Here is a 16446-nt window from a genome sequence, read left to right as displayed (position 1 = left end):
TAAATCTAAATCTCTCTTTTTCACTCAATCATCAATTCAAATGACACTTTTTTTCTAGATTGTTATAGAATTCAGAGTTCGTTTTTTTAGAGCCCCTGGCAATAAAAAGTCAGGCAGTGTGCCTCAGTCTATCTTTTGACCCTTTGATGTATTCATTTCCATCTGTTCGTCGACCAATCTGTCCATCTTTTCACCTTACTATCCATTTGATCATCCATCCATCCTCCCAATCCAATCTTACTTCATTCCATCCTCTTACCCATCCACCCAGGCATCCATCCCCCACGCCATCGCCTCAACAAACTACATACTCATTGGAGACCTGAACTTCCACCTCGGCGACCCCAACTCCACTATCCTTTGTGACAACCTTGCCAGCATTGGACTTAAACAAGTCGTCAACACACCAACCTACAGAGCAGAACACACCCTCGACCCCATCTTCGTGGCAGAAAACAGCATCCAATTCAGCCACACAATGCAGCCGCCATGGACTGACCACCACTGCGTGCACTTCGCCATCAATAAACTCAAGGCATCCAAACCAGCCCCACTACCACCACTAAGGAATTGGAGCTAGGTTACCGATGAACAACTTAACTCCACCCTCACCCATGACAACCACACCTGCACACCTGACGCAAACGACGGAGCCAGAGAACTCCGCGCCTGGAGAACTGGAGAAACACCAAGACAACCAAAAACCACACCACCTACAAGGACGCCATGACAGACTACCACAACCAGATCAGAGCCACTAAGAGGAACTTCATCCACAACAAAATCCTGGCCAATGCCATCAACTTCACCAACTCCAAGGAACTTTTCAGTGTCATTCAAGAATTCATCAACCCACGCAGCTAAGCTACAGACATGACCCCATCCCAAATCTTCAGCGACAATCTTGGAACCTATTTCCACCTCAAGATCAAAAACATCTACAACAACTTCATCGACCATCCATCAGACGCCACAGACGGCTCCCCGCCCCCCAGAAACACCAGCCAGCCCATCCTCTCCACATGGACACCGATCACGGCCGAAGACACTATCTCGACCATGAAAAGTATCCACTCGGGGGCCTCCACCGACCCCTGCCACCCTCACATCTACCACAAAGCTGTGGCTGCATCGTACCCAAAATACAACGCACCATCAACACCACCTTCAAAACAGGCCCCTTCCCAGACAACTGGAAGTGTGCAGAAGTCAGACCTCTCCTCACGAAGCCCACAGCTGACCCCACCAACCTCAAGAACTATCAGCCCATTTTGCCCCTCCCCTTTGCAGCCAAAGTTACAGAGAAAACAGTCAATAGGAAACTGACACGATTCATTGAAGAGAACGCCGTCCTCGACCCGTGCCAATTCGGATTCCGAAGCAACCACAGCACAGAGACCGCGCTACTCGCCACCACAGACGACATCCACACCCTTCTGGACCAAGGCCACTCCGCAGCCCTCATCCTAATCGGCCTATTAGCGGCGTTCAATACCATCTCCCACTGCACACTAGTCACCAGACGCAGGCATATAAGGAACAGCCCTGAACTGGATCTGATCATTCCTCACCGGAAGAAGCCAAAGGATCAGATTCCCAACCTTCCTCTCTGAATCCTCGAAAATCACCTGTGGAGTCCCTCAGGGTTCTACATGGCCCAACTCGCAGCCATCGTCCGACAACACAGCCTCAACATCGTATCCTATGCTGACGACACCCAGCTCATCCTCTCCCTTACCAAATGACCCCACCATTGTCAAACTCAACTTCCAGAAAGGAATGCAAGACATCGCAGTCTGGATGACAAACAGTTGCCTGAAGCTCAACGCCAAGAACACAGAAGTCCTCGTCCTCGGTACCACCCCTCCTGCATGGGACAGCACCTGGTGGCTTATCGCCCTCGGACCACGTCTAGAACCTCGGGCATCGTACTCGACTCACTACTCATCATGAACAGACAGAGCAACTCCATCACCTCCAGCTGCTTTAACAGCTTCTGCATCCTCCGCAAGACCTTCAAGTGGATCCCCCCTTGAGTCAAGGAAGACCGTCACCCACGGACTCATCACAAGCATACTGGACTATGGAAATGCACTCTACTCCTGCATCAACAAGGCCCTACTCCGCAAACTCCAGACAATACAGAACACCACCACCAGACTCGTCATCAGCATCCCCTGACACAAACACATCAGTCAACACCTACAAAGTCTCCACTGGCTCCCCTTGGAGAAAAGAGTCACTTTCAAAATCCTCACTCACGCCTACCAATGCTTACATAACATCGGACCCAAATATCTCAACGACAGAATCAACTTCCACGTACCTAAAAGAAACCTCCGATCTTTCAACCTCGCACTGGCCGAAACCCCGCACATCCAGAGAGCCAGAGTAGGCAGAAGATCCTTCTCTCACATTGCAGCCAAGACCTAGAACGAGATACCGGCAGACATCAGACGCACCTCCTCCCTTAACACTTTCAGGAAGACCCTCAAGACCTGGCTCTTCGGCCAAACAGATCTGCGGACCCCACTCCCCCCTGCCCCCTCACAGCGCCTTGAGACCTCACGGGTGAGTAGCATGCTTACAATTCCCTGATTGATTGATCCTTTTGCAGATCCACCCATGGATATATCCTCGAATAGATCCATCCATCTTTTCACCTTTCCTCTAACTTTCCTTTCATTCTTCTTCTTTTAACACTTCCACCAATCCCCCTTCTCTCCCTTCCATCTATTCATTTTTACATATTTCCTTCCTTTTACCCCTCCATTGTAAGTTTTAACTTTTCTCTCTTCTTTACTTTCATGTGTCCTTCTTTCCTTTCACCCTTCCTTTTCCCTTTTTTCTTTCCTCTTTCTATCTGCCCATCTTTTTTCTAACATCCATACTTTTTTTGTACCTAGTTTCCCTCTCATGTGTACTTTTTCATCATTAATATTTCTATATTTCCTTCATTATGCATACTAACCCATCTGTCATGGTTTTCCCTAAGAGTGATATGTATGAACATTTTTGTCTGTTGGCCTGCAGTCAGAAGTCCATAAACAGCAAATTATGTTTTTTTGTGAGACCCAGTTCAGCAGCCCAAGGTACCCAGAGGAAGCCTCCTCTTAAACTGGAAAAATAGATAGTCCACTACGCCTCTTCCTAAAATGTATGTTTTCAAGCAGCATTTAAAATTAATTCTAGAATAATTTTACCACGTACGTTTAGCTTTTTTACTTATCAAAATGTTTAATTATTCTATAATTTAAACTAATAGTTCTGAAATTTACCACAAAATGTCACATCATATATGATTAAGGAATACATTTGGTGAGGGGTTCTGAAAGAAAGAGAACAGGAAAAGTCAGAGAGGGCGCAACTTTATTCAATTTGATGTATGCCTTATAACAATGTATCAGATAATTATGTTGACTTTAGCAGCTTTCAACATTCATCCCCGAAGTGACTGCTCACCCTTTCAACATTAGGGAAATCATTCACCTTTTCAACATTATGTACAATGGAAGAGTTTTATTGCACTAAGAAGAATCCGGATTATTTAATTGAACTGCTATTTTGTTTTTCAGCAACCTCAAACGGAACAGAATGGACTTCATCTCCAGGGGCACACACAAGACCCCACACAATGTTTACATCACTGGTCACGAAGTCATTGCCAGCGTCACTGTCCACCGCTGAAGCACCAGGCAAAGGTATGACACAAGCCATGATATACATGATGTCCTATGACACACAAGAGTTTACCTGCCCTAACACAACGCGATCAATCCTTAAATCCAGCACACGCTCAACTATTCAAGGCACTTGCCATGAAGCGGCGAGCTACTCAGCTGAACATGTTTGCCACCTCCACTAATGAAACACACACAGTTTTAAGCTATCCTTCTATCTACCTGCCAGCCTTCCAGCTTGCTGTCCATCCCTGTGTATTTCAATTAATCTATTCATCTGTCTCTCTGGTCGTCCATATGTCTGTCTGTCTACCGACCTGTCCTTCCTTCCGACCGAACCGTCAGTCAGTCTATCTATCTATCTATCTATCTATCTATCTATCTATCTATCTATCTATCTATCTATCTATCTATCTATCTATCTATCTATCTATCTATCTATCTATCTATCTATCTATCTATCTATCTATCTATCTATCTATCTATCTATCTATCTATCTATCTATCTATCTATCTATCCATCCATCCATCCATCCATCCATCCATCCATCCATCCATCCATCCATCCATCCATCCATCCATCCATCCATCCATCCATCCATCCATCCATCCATCCATCCATCCATCCATCCATCCATCCATCTATCTATCTTTCTATCTATCTATCTCATTCTGCTTACTAAGTTTGCTCAGTAACTTGGTCAAGCAGTCCAGGCATGGTTCAAAGGAGGAAGTATGGAGGTTGAGACCAAGCACGGTAGAGTACAGTTATTATAGTTACTCTAAAGGTAGCTTGCCCTGTCAGAGTTTCTTTACATAAAAAGAACAAAACCTGAATCACACCTCTGTAAAAAGTAATACTAACCATACTATGCAACACTGGGCCCCAAGTTACACAAAAAGATAGTGTTTGCTATTACTAACTGATCAGAACATTGTCTTGTTCATAAATATTTTGAAAACAATAATAATTGTGAGAAACTAACTGGGTTACTAACTTAATAAACACAATCTGGTAAATTTGTAACACAGCTCTAAGAAAATCTTTGCACAACCATGAAAGATGTGGCACAAGCCAAAGGCAACCCCCCATGCTAGTGTGTGGTAAGTTTAAGCAGTACCATCAAATTTAACATCAAGAATACAACACATATTGTCTACCAAAACCATTATAAACAAGCATTTGCAATGCAATCGGTCTCGCCTTTGGGACCTTTAATGTATTTAGCTATGCAGCACATTAGCCTGGGTGCTGAAATATCTACTATTCTTTAACATGGTTGAAAGTAAGCACTAAACTGCGTGACAAGCCAGTTATGGGAACACATGGAGAGAAATATTGCCTTTCAGGGGGAAATGGTATAGTCCAAAACTCTGTTTTTAATATATAATCAGGGCATCGGTGGTCATATCACTGAAAATACAAGATTTGAAAAAAATATTATTGTCTACCGGTGCTCATGGAAGAGACATTTCTATGGACTGGAATCTAGAGAATGCTAAGCGATCCTGGTATTTTACTGACCTCTGCTGGTCGTTTTCTAGCAAGAAAATGAAATAGAGGCAGTTCCCAGAAAAATTAAAAAAAGAAAGTCACACAGCAGAAAGCAATTCTGGTATTTTGCTGAACGCTACTGGTCCTTTTTTGTTAAGACAGTTAAATAGAGGCAGTTGAACAGAACAAATAGTCAATAAGCAGAAGCAGACACATCCTAGAGCTGATCTCCAGAGACCACAAAGTGCATACACATATACTAATATATAAGTAAATACTAAAGTATGTACAAGAGGTTTCAAGTGCTCGACCTAAATAGAGAACAATGCAATAAATAAAAATACAGGAGCTAGCAAAATGAGGTAAGGGTGACTAGAGATATGAGTTTCTATTGTGACATGGCAAGAAACCCAAGGAAACACCAAGAGCCAATAAAGCATTCAGGTACAGGTTGACTAGAACCCAGACATGATTTCAGGTAGAGCTCAATGAAGCAGGGGCCAGGTAGGCCAAGTGTTGAATGGTGGGTGAATGGTTATTCTGTCATAAGCAGGACAGATATCCCATCTTCCTTACTTCAAGTGCCATAGGAGACAATGCACTTGTAATAAGACGGACAGGATATCCATCATGTTTGTGACAGAGTAACCCATATGTTAAGCTCTATAACAGGCTTTAAACCTAATTTTGGAAATCAAAGCTGTCTAGAGAGGCAAGGCAGACGGCTGAAGCAGTTTAGGGTCCCTCACAGTTGGAGACACTGTCATCTCTCTTCCAATGAATCTATTCATTTTAGCATCAAAAGCATTGAGCGGGACAAAACAGGAGTCCATAGCTGTTGCGCCACGAGCAATTGTTCATGCCAGTGGCGCTGCTCACTTCATCCCCACGGGACACCCCCGTGGTGGCTCCTTCTTCTCGGGTGTTTTGCAGTGCTGCACAATAGCCCGCAGTTTCAGCATCGCACGTACACTCCGCAACGTTTATGTCTAGTCGGGCACGCCTCAGCACAATGCAGCGGCCCGTTAATGCTCATTAATACACAGTAGGAACATTGAAACTTCAATTTTGGAGCTGCTGCTTCCAGTACTTCTATGAGGCATATTTTCACTCACCTTTTGTTTTGCACATTTCACTGCGTCTTCCAGTGTATTCTCCTGGTGACATCTTGTTACTTCTTCATCCCATGAGTCCTCAGTCCCGTTTCCCAGAGAGCCTCGGGAAGGTTCTTTGTTTTACCCTTTCCAAGATGGCCACCCTTCCTATTCCTTACGTTTTCTTTTCCCTATCCAAGATGGCAACTGCTTCTTTCCTATTACATTGCTTCCTGCCTATTGGTATTTAAGGGTCTAAATCCTTAATTTCCATGCGTTGCAACACTCCTTGCTCCTGCTGGTGTGTCCACGCTCCCGTTGGGTCCCTTTGCTCCTGCTTGGTATAATTTTGTCTTCTTATTGGCGCACTTTTGTTTCTGGTTTGCTCTTCCTATTCCAGTTTGGATTCCTCTAAACCTTTCACTCCAATTTGGAATTATTGGCTTCTATTCTCCACTGCTTGCTGGTGTTTGCTCTTCTTTGTGGTGTTTTTCCTTTCTTTCTGTTCCTGGCGTATCCGCCCTCAGAAGAGGTTTTTCGGATGGGGTTTTTTCCTCTTGGGACTCCTTTTGGAAGGCACAGTCTGCTCTGGCTTTTTATTGTCGGCAGCACCGTGGCTACTAGAAAGAGTTGCCCTCACCTCGGATAGACCAGAACCCTCAAGAACCAAAGTCGAGAACCTCTCCATCACGCTAGAACTGGTAAGAACATTACAAGTCGTCAAAATAGCTGGTGAGGTTCTTATGCCACTTGGTAAATTTGTCACCATGCTGCAGTCAAGATTTTAATTTTAGACTCAGGCACATTTGTGGTTTACAAACTCAATCAATTAATCAATTAGGATTTCTAAAGCACAACAAATCACCAGCGAGAGTACCCAGGCGCTGAAGGCTGCTGATTCTGGAGGCTCTGTTGAACAGCCACATCTTGAGTCTTTCTTGGCAGCGAGGTAGGAGAAGGCGCTTCCTCCTCTGCTGCTATGGCGGATGCGGGGGTTTGGGAGATGGGGGCAGAGCACAGACGTTTTGCAGAAAAGAGGAAATTCAGGTGTCTGTTGATGTTTGCTGGTCCTTGATCATTGAGTGCTTTGTAGGCATGGATCAGCACCTTGAATTGGTATCTCTCATGGATGGGGAGCCAGTGGAGCTTCTTGAGGTGGGGGCGATGTGGGTCCATTTGGGGAGGTTGAGGATGAGTCTTATTGCAGCATTCTAAGTGGTCTGCAGTCTTTTTAAGAGGTGATTGGTGATTCCGACGTAGTCTGTTGCTGTAATCCGACCGGCTGGTGACCAGGACTCGGGTGATGTTTCGACTGGTGTTTACTCAGAGCTATTTGAAGAATTTTCAGAGCACGCGAAGAGTGAGGAAGCAGGTGGACGAGACTGCGTTGATCTGGCATTCAATGGTGATTTTGCTGTCTACAATGATACCAAGGTTGCGGGCGTGGTCTGTTGGTGCGGGTGAGAGTCCTACTTGAGAGGACCACCAAGAGTGGTTCCAAGGGGAAGTATTGTTCCCAAAGATCAGAACCTCAGTTTTTTCAGTGTTGAGTTTCAGGTAGTTATTTCTCATCCAGTCGGCAATGCTTATTATGCATCCGAGGAGCTTGACTAGTGGTGAAGAGGTCTTTGGATTGTGAAAGGCTGTCATCTGCGTAGAATATGATGTTCAGTCTATGGGTTCTTATGATGTTGGCCAAGGCGGTTATATGGTGTTGAAAAGAGTTGAGCTGAAGGATGAAACTTGAGGGATGCGCAAATGATGCTCTTGAGTTCCAAGGTGAAAGGAGGAAGGCAGATGTTCTAGGTTCTTCTGGTGAGGAAGGATGTTATCCATTTGATGGTGTCACCTTGGATTCCGATGTTATGTCGCCTCTTGACCAGGATGTGGTGGGATATTGTGTCAAATGCTGTGGAGAGGTTGAGGAGGAGCAGGGCTGCTGCTTCTCCTCAGTCGAGGAGGGTTCGGATGTCAGCTATGGCAGCAATCAGGACAGTTTTGGTGCTGTGGTTCTGGCAGAATCCGGATTGGGAGGTTTCCAACAGGCTGTTGCACTCCAGGTGTTCGGTGAGTTGGTGGTTGAAGGCCCTTCTGAGGACTTTGCCAGGAAAAGGGAGCAGGGAGATGAGCTGGTAGTTCTTGAGCTTGTTGCGGTTGGCAGACAGTTTCTTCAGAAGGCCTAATACGCCTGCGTGCTTCCATTCTTCGAGGATGGTGGCTGTGGTGATGGATGCATTAAGAATGGTGAGCTTGCTGCTGATATTCTTGCTTCTAAGGTTAAAAAAAAATGCCAGATCAACGCAGTGGGGCAGGAGTCTGAGAGTGAACTCCACCGAAGGGGACGGCTGAAACCCATAGTCAGACAGTGCTCGATGAGGCCAGATGCCTATATCACGAGGTCCAGCTGAACTAGTTTTCAGGACAGCAAACACTCCAAGCAGAATGAATCTGTTTTTTTTGCCCAGTGGGAGGGTGTCTTCCATTGAAAAGCCTCAATTTCTTGTCCATCTGTTTCAGAGATTAAAATATTGATCACGTCCCACTTTCTGCCAACTGTTGGGAAAGTTCCTATTGGTTACTCCTGCAGCCCTCTATGTACTAGTTCTCTCTCCAGCTAGAACTCCTTCATTGTCAAGTCCTCAGAGGTCAGCTGCACCTTCTGGAAGCCAGGAGTCCTTTTGCTTTGTATGATACTGTAGCAGGTAACAGAAGGGCCACCACCTGGCACTTGGAAACCACTTCCAGGTCCTTGGGTACCAGCAGGAGTCAGGAGTACTTGCTTCATCCTCTTCCACCAGTTAGGCAGAGTCTTCTTCCTTCCAGACGTTCTCTCTACAGGCAGGTCCAGGAACGGTCTGAGAAGGTGGTGGTGAGATGCCTGCCTTATACTGTATTCTAGCCAATCTTGGCATAATTTCCACCAGCACTTACTTTACTGCAAACATTCCCAGATTCCCTCACCCCAATGGCCATAGGCTTCCTCCACCTGCAAAAGTTATGACCTTTCCAAAGTTAATCCCTGTGGGGATGAGGTGTCCTTCCCTCTGTTAGTGATAGAACTGGTTTTCCATCCTGCTGCAGTTCTAGACAGAACATCTCTTGTGACCCTAGAATCAATGATTGCAGATCATAACAAGCCCATTTGGCATTTGCAAATCAAAGGAGGAGCTGTGAAATCTGTCATTTGATCTGCCATCTAGTTCTGTCCCCTTCCCAGATATCTAATCCCTACTAAATACCATTGACAGACACCTCTCCTGCTTTCCTCCTGCTACATGCCAAGCAGTTGTCTTCCATGACGACGGTGTTTAGCAAGTGAGATTAGGGAGTGGGATGAGATTACAGAGCCTGGGGATCGGAAACTCTATTTCCAGCTCAGAGTAGGGTCACTCCCAGTAAGATCATTAACAGGCAGATGGGCTGAAGCCAACTCAAATGTTTGTCAGGCTTGTAAAAAAGGTGTTGAAATTATTGCCCATCTTTTATTTGTCTGTAGGGCGTACACAAACCCCCAACGCGTTTGGCTAATAGCAATCTGTAAACTGCTAGGCACCAGGGACAGTAAGGTGGCCCTAAGATTAATTTGCACTAGCACTTTGCCGGTCATTTCAGTGGCGGCTGCAGCATTTCTGGGGTGGGCATGGGCAATTAGAAGGAAATTTGTATCATGAAGTGTGATTAATCTATTTTTTCCCTCTCACCCCTGATTTTAACGTCCGACCTATTGATGTTTTATGTTCTTAAATAGTCTATCAAAATGCTTTGTACAATTAATTCTAGAAACCACTTCGTTTTTTTAACTTGTAAATCTATCATTAACAACGGTATTTTATTGGAGCATTCAAATGTATTTTAACTTGAAACAAAATTGTTTTACTGTGCTTTTATGAGTTTTTATCTCGATTAAAGCAAATTTGACTGACTGACTGGCAAGTGAATCAAGGATGTGCATTCTGTCTATTGGAAGAGCTGAGACACAAATAATTTCTTAAGCAGTTTAACCCCTGACAGCACAAAGTAGACTCTTTAAAGTGATTTTTCCACTAAAGATATCAAAAATATACTTTCAATAAAGAATGAAAGTTTTAAAACCAGGTGGTGATAACCTTTATGGGTCGTGTGTGGAGTATCCCATGATTAGATATGAAAATAGGTATTTTTTCATAACTAGACCTGTTCCTCGGGAATGCAGCTCTACATACCCAGCGAAACAAGCTTTTTGTAGTTGTTCATTGTGAAATTATACTTTTCCAAATCTTTAAAATGCCCCATTTTTTATACATGACTTTTAAGGTGCATTTTTGCTGTGGCTAAGCTAATGTAAAAAATAGGATTGTATTCATGGCTCACGCTCCTTTTCTTTCCTACATGGCCAAAGCAATTTTACTTGCCATGTGATTCTGTATTATCTTTAAACTGCAGCCCAACTAGGGTGCAATGATTCTCCATGGAGCAATACATTTTGTCATATATTTGGCTGGCATAAATACACTCTGTAGCCCACATGACATTTAACCTTCATGCCACCTATGGTTTTTCTGTGCCAACCTACAGAAGCCTTACTGAAGAATGAAATTAACCAATTGGGTGGAGCCAAATTCACATTGCACTTTGAGAAACAGAGAAAATGCAAAGTGGTACTGAAAGACAATGTCGCAGTGGACTGTGTCATGAAATCAGCAAATATAGTGTCTGTAAAAAGTTGAAAATATCAGGTAACTGTGTAGAAAATGCAGATTGCCAACAATTCTGAAATCCCACGGAAAACAGTAACTAAAGTTTGTTTAGAATTATTAGCTAATAGTAATTATTAGACACACACTGCATACATGATGCATGCACGTATGAGTGAATAAAACAAGGTTCTAGCACGTTAATATGAAATATCTCACTGGTCATTGTTAAACTGTAAAACTCTACTCTGTTCCCCTCTTCAAGGCAAGGGTGTTGGATACCTTAAAACCTGGCTATACCATTACTCAAAGGAACTAGTGTCACCAGGTCAAAGGTTCTATGTACATTGGGAACAATGTTTGTGCTGAATACAATAGACAGTGTCTAACCCTCAGAGAAAGATTGGGGGGGGGGGGGGGGGGGGGGGATCGGTCCACAGGCACAAACGCTACACACTAAAATTACACAAGGCCTCCATACCCACCTGGATTGGGCCAGTGCACAATTCAGGATTGTGCTTGACAAATTCTGGGCCTCTCAGCACAGATAGGTGAACGAGGCCCACAAGTATGGCTCTGAGACATGTCTTTAAGGAACCAGGTTCTGAGGGGTGTAATATCACCCTGCCATTTGGGGTCTAGTAGATTCTAAAAAAGTGTAAATGGAGGGCACTCATAAATATGAATAAAACAATACAATGTTAGCACAGGGAATCTACTTCTCTTTACTCTTTCCACATGGCCAATGCAGACTGATATAGTGCTGAAGCGGAGATCCAGCGTGTATGCCTAGTGGATGTTAGTTGGGCACCAGCCAATATATACTAATGCACTCTCTAAGGGCATATTATTAAGAAAGGGCGTTTAAATTATCACTGCTTTAGCGGCAGGAAACTAATGGGCTTGATAATATGCCCTTGTGAATTCCCATAGAAGTAACAACAAAGAGTGGAGGGCCCAAGGGACTAAATTTTAAGTGACCTGCAAGGAGAGAGTCACCTACTTACAAAGATATATAACACAAAGATCCTTGGGTTTATACTAATGATATGTGCTTGAAGTGACAGACTACGTTTAAGTATCAACTCTCCATAGGGGAGAGATCACTTTAGGACGATTACCCTCACTCACCATAGGTGACATGCTTCATCATTTGGGTATCTCCTCTCAGTGGAAAAACCTAGTTCCACTGAGGGCTACAACTCCCTCACTGTGAGGGAGGAGCTCAGGGATGTTTTTATGTAGAAGCTGCTACACTTTCTGAGATCCTAAAGTCCTGTGGTGAAAACAAAGAAAAGAATGTGATTTAAAACTACCTAGTGACAGCAAATTGATCTAACTTTATTTGCTCTCTCTGGTAGGTATAAAAAGCAGTACAAACATTAGTATGGAAATTAGACTGCTGGTTTTAGACAACATGTTTCAGCCCCTCTGACCTAAAGAAGTATCCGGGCTTTCGTCAGGACTATAAAGATATACAAAGCTACTGTGCATAACCAATATTTGTGTAGTGTAGATACTAGACCAATGTTCCAGTGTATTGTTCCGTAATACTGGAAATACCTATAGAGATAAAGAAATAGGCATCTGTCAGGTCAAAAAACGTACTCTGTGAACAACAACTCGCACCAACTACTTATTAAGAGGATCCTGAATGTATCCTATACATCACCAGTAGTGAAAGGGAGGAAAACAACTCCCCCAATTTGATGGATATATAAAGCCTCACCTCAACCTGGTCGGCAGCTCAGGGAAGGGGGCACGCTCTACAAAGGAAAAAAGTATATAGGTCTGTGTCATGTACCTGATTTATCATGTGCACACAGTTCTATACATTGAAAGACATAGGAAGACTTAGACTGCTCAAGTATTGAAATAAACATCGCCTGCAGTGAGAATGACTCTCCAAATCATGGTTATGAGGAGTTCTTGTTTAGTAAAAACGATATTTGCTGTTCCCTATTAAGCAGATACTATTAACTATGTTAGGGAGACAGATTTCTACAGATGTCAAAAGTGGCAATCACAAGTTGGTAAATGTAGTCACATCTATATCTAATAAAACCGGGTATGGTAGTGTTTGTAAATGGTGGGATTGGGTCATTATTTGTGCTTAAGGTCTGGGTACAATAGTATAAGACTAGTGAATCGAGAATATATCATCATACTATTGCTTCTGTTCAGCGTTAAGACCCATTAAAATATTTACAGACTCTAAGCAACGAGTTTGCGGAGTCAAAAGTTCAAATAGCGGGAAAGTAATACATAGAAAGTGTACAAACAAGCAAACAAACAGCACGGCGTCTGCTCACCTATCCGTCGGTACCCCGTCGTGGACTGAAGCTGCGACCAGAGGTACCGAACAGAAGGCCCGGTTCGTTTTTAAATTATTTTTAAATTACTGCTCATTACCTGTAGCTGGTAAAGGATTCTGAGGTGGCTGCTGGATGTGCCTGATTTAAACATTAGAAGATGTGTAAGCGCTTGTGTACAAATTGAAACACTGATCTATTCGCGCATGGCTGGTTCTTGCGCGTTTACTTCACCGCTTTTTTTCTATTCGGTGCTAATGTATAATATAGCAGTTTGCAGTCGTAAAGCTATATTGGTATTTTAATGATATTATTATCCGAACGATAGACGTTGTTCGTTTTTGAAAATCAGTGCTCATTAGCTATAGCCAGTGAACGACCCTACAGTGACTACTAATAGTACCTGATGAGAGCGCTATACGATGTGTAAGCGCTTGTGTATAGTATGAAACACTGATCTGTTCATGCATGAGTGATTTTGCGCATTTCCTACTCCGCCTTTGTTCTATTTAATGCGTATGTATAATTTAGCAATTTTCATTCGTGGAACTACTTTATTCTAGTGATGTCATTACCTGCTCCAATCAGAAGCAGGTCTCTGTGTAAATAAAAAAGAAAAAGCCACATATATGGCCTGAGATAATGAATTACCAGCACCCATGTATTGATTTAGATTATCATTATTTTGTCATAGCTCCCTGAAGATCCTTATGTATCATCTTCTGTCTTAGCTACCTGAGAATCTTTATATTTTACCTGATTAGCGAAGACAAATATTCATGTATGGTATATTATGACAAGTAGGATACATTGTCACCTGTCTATGTAATAGCAGTAACCCTTTACTGAGTACAGGCTTGAACAAAAAAAGCTAAGTATTCCATGCTTTCCCTGAATGTTTGGTTCATAACAGAAGCCAGGGAATATCATCATTCAGGCCCCTAGTGTCAGTTTGAAGCCTGAAGACCCAGCGCTTTTCACGATTAAGCAGAGATTTAGAAAAATCCGTAATGTGTGGTGGAATACATGGTTGGTCAAGGACTACCCAGCATATATAATTTTCTGAGTGATTTTGATCTATAAAGTGATTGGTCATTTTCGTTGACCTTTTCTTGCAGCGAATAGTACTCTTATGCTCAAGAATTCTGTTTTTCACTTTACGTGTGGTCATGTCCACGTAACGCAAGCTGCATGGACATGTGATCATGTAAACCAGTTTTTCGCTGTTGCAATTGGTATGTTTTGACAGTACCCACAGTCGGTCAGTTCCAATGTCTATTTCAGTGGTGTGTTTTGTTTGTGCACATACGGCACAGGAACCACAAGGGAAATATGTTCTTTTACTGGTGTAAGCCCCACAATGATGTTTGATGTCCTGTCTTTCTCATAATAGGTCTTGTATGGACAATCAGATCTTTAATGTCGGAACTTGTTTGGAATGCAAATAATGGCGGTGGTAATGGTGAATCTCCAATGTTGAGAATTCTCCAATGTTTAAGGATGCACTTTTTTATGTTATTCGAGTACCCCCTGAAAGTATTGACACACGTAAGTCTCTCCTGTTCTTCTTGCAGCGGTGTGACCTCAATTAGAGCTTGCCTGTTGTTATTGGCCGCTCTCTTCTTCGACTTGCGGATGGTGCTTGCAAGATAATTCCTTTGTTTCAATTGAGGAGCCAGCTGTTTTGAATGTTCCTCATATTTCATCAAAGACGTAAAGTTACGTCGAACACGTAAAAATTGCCCAAAGAGCAAATTTTCACGGAGAGTTTGGGGTGGAAACTCCAATATGACAGTTATGAGTCACATGCCATAGGTTTACGATATAGCTCAGTGCCCAAATTGTTTCCTTCTGGGGAAATCCGCACATCCAAAAAAGGTAGACTGATCTTAGAAAATTTAAAGGTAAATTTAAGGAACTCATTCTTTGTGATCATCCATTGATGGAATGATATAATAGTGTCAGGGGAACCCCTCCACACCACAAAAATATCATCGATATAACGCAATGATGAAGCATGTCGCCTATGGTGAGTGAGGGTAATCGTCCTAAAGGGATCTCTCCCCTATGGAGAGTTGATACTTAAACATTAGGCACTACCTTTCCCTGCAGTCAAGAAAGCAACTTGCCGTTGCCCTATTGGTCTCTCGTCTGGACTACTGCAATGCGCTGTATGCGGGACTGAATAAAAGTCAGCTACAGCGCTTGCAGGTGGTCCAGAACGCAGCAGCCAGATTTGTTCTGGACCTGCCCCGACGTACTTCTGCCACTGCTGCTCGAAAGCAGCTCCATTGGCTTCCTGTTGAGGATCAGATTCTTTTTAAGACCATGTGCATGGTCTATAAGGCCTTAGCTAAAAACAGTCCTACCGGCATTGGATCTATTCTGTCCCTTTACAATCCTGGCAGGAACCTCCACTCTTCTAACAGACTCTATCTTTCTGTTCCCCGTATTCGGAAAACTAGATGGGGGGGAAGAGCTTTTTCTAATCTGGCCCCTAAGTGGTGGAATGCTCTCCCGTTTGAATTAAGGTCTCTCCCCACTCTTCAATCTTTCAGATCTGCCCTGAAGACCTACCTCTTCGTACGCGCTTACCTGTAGTGGTGCTTTGCATTTTGATCTTTTTTGATAGGCGCCTTGACACCTTCGGGTTTAGTTTGCGCGATACAAGTTTCATAATAAATAAATAAATAATAAATAAACATAGTCTGTCACTTCAAGCACACATCATTATTATAGACCCAAGGATCTTTTGCGTTATAATTCCCATGGAAGCCCATGTTCTGGTGTGAACATGGGCTTCTATGGGAATTCTCAAGGGCATATTATCATGCCCATTATCGCCCCTTTAGTGGCAATATCATGCTGCTAAAGCAGCAATAATTTTAACGCCCTTCTTGATAATATGCCCCAAAATTTGCAAATGCAGCCAGTCAAGTTAGAGAACAGTTATCCTCCTCAGGGAAAATGCTGGGTAGACGCGGCACTGCTCTCCCAGTATGTGCTGTAGATATTAATGTTTACATGCTAGTAACACACAAGGTTCTTAGGTACTGGGATATATAAATGTGCAAACGTCCTACTCTATGGGGTGGACACCGTCCTAATGTAAAGGCACACACAGAAATATTTGACAGGTCGCCTCACCCATAACTTATCATGGCATGCTTCTTCACAGGTGACCTCCCGCAC

General features: G+C 43.3%; 1 protein-coding gene across 2 annotated transcripts in view; it reads left to right on the top strand.

Annotated features, from left to right (window-relative positions):
- The window catches only part of ADGRG4 (adhesion G protein-coupled receptor G4), a 1454718-nt gene that overhangs the window by 308761 nt on the left and 1129511 nt on the right, over window positions 1-16446 (top strand). For both annotated transcript variants that reach the window (XM_086918649.1, XM_086918650.1), the window contains exon 6: window positions 3576-3701. In XM_086918649.1, coding sequence (XP_086774775.1) covers window positions 3576-3701 — 126 coding nt within the window. The remainder of the gene's footprint in view (window positions 1-3575; window positions 3702-16446) is intronic.

Source organism: Lissotriton vulgaris, chromosome 4_1 (genome assembly GCF_964263255.1).
Source record: "Lissotriton vulgaris chromosome 4_1, aLisVul1.2, whole genome shotgun sequence".
NCBI classification, from domain to species: domain Eukaryota; kingdom Metazoa; phylum Chordata; class Amphibia; order Caudata; family Salamandridae; genus Lissotriton; species Lissotriton vulgaris.
This window is presented reverse-complemented; position numbering and strand designations above follow the sequence as displayed.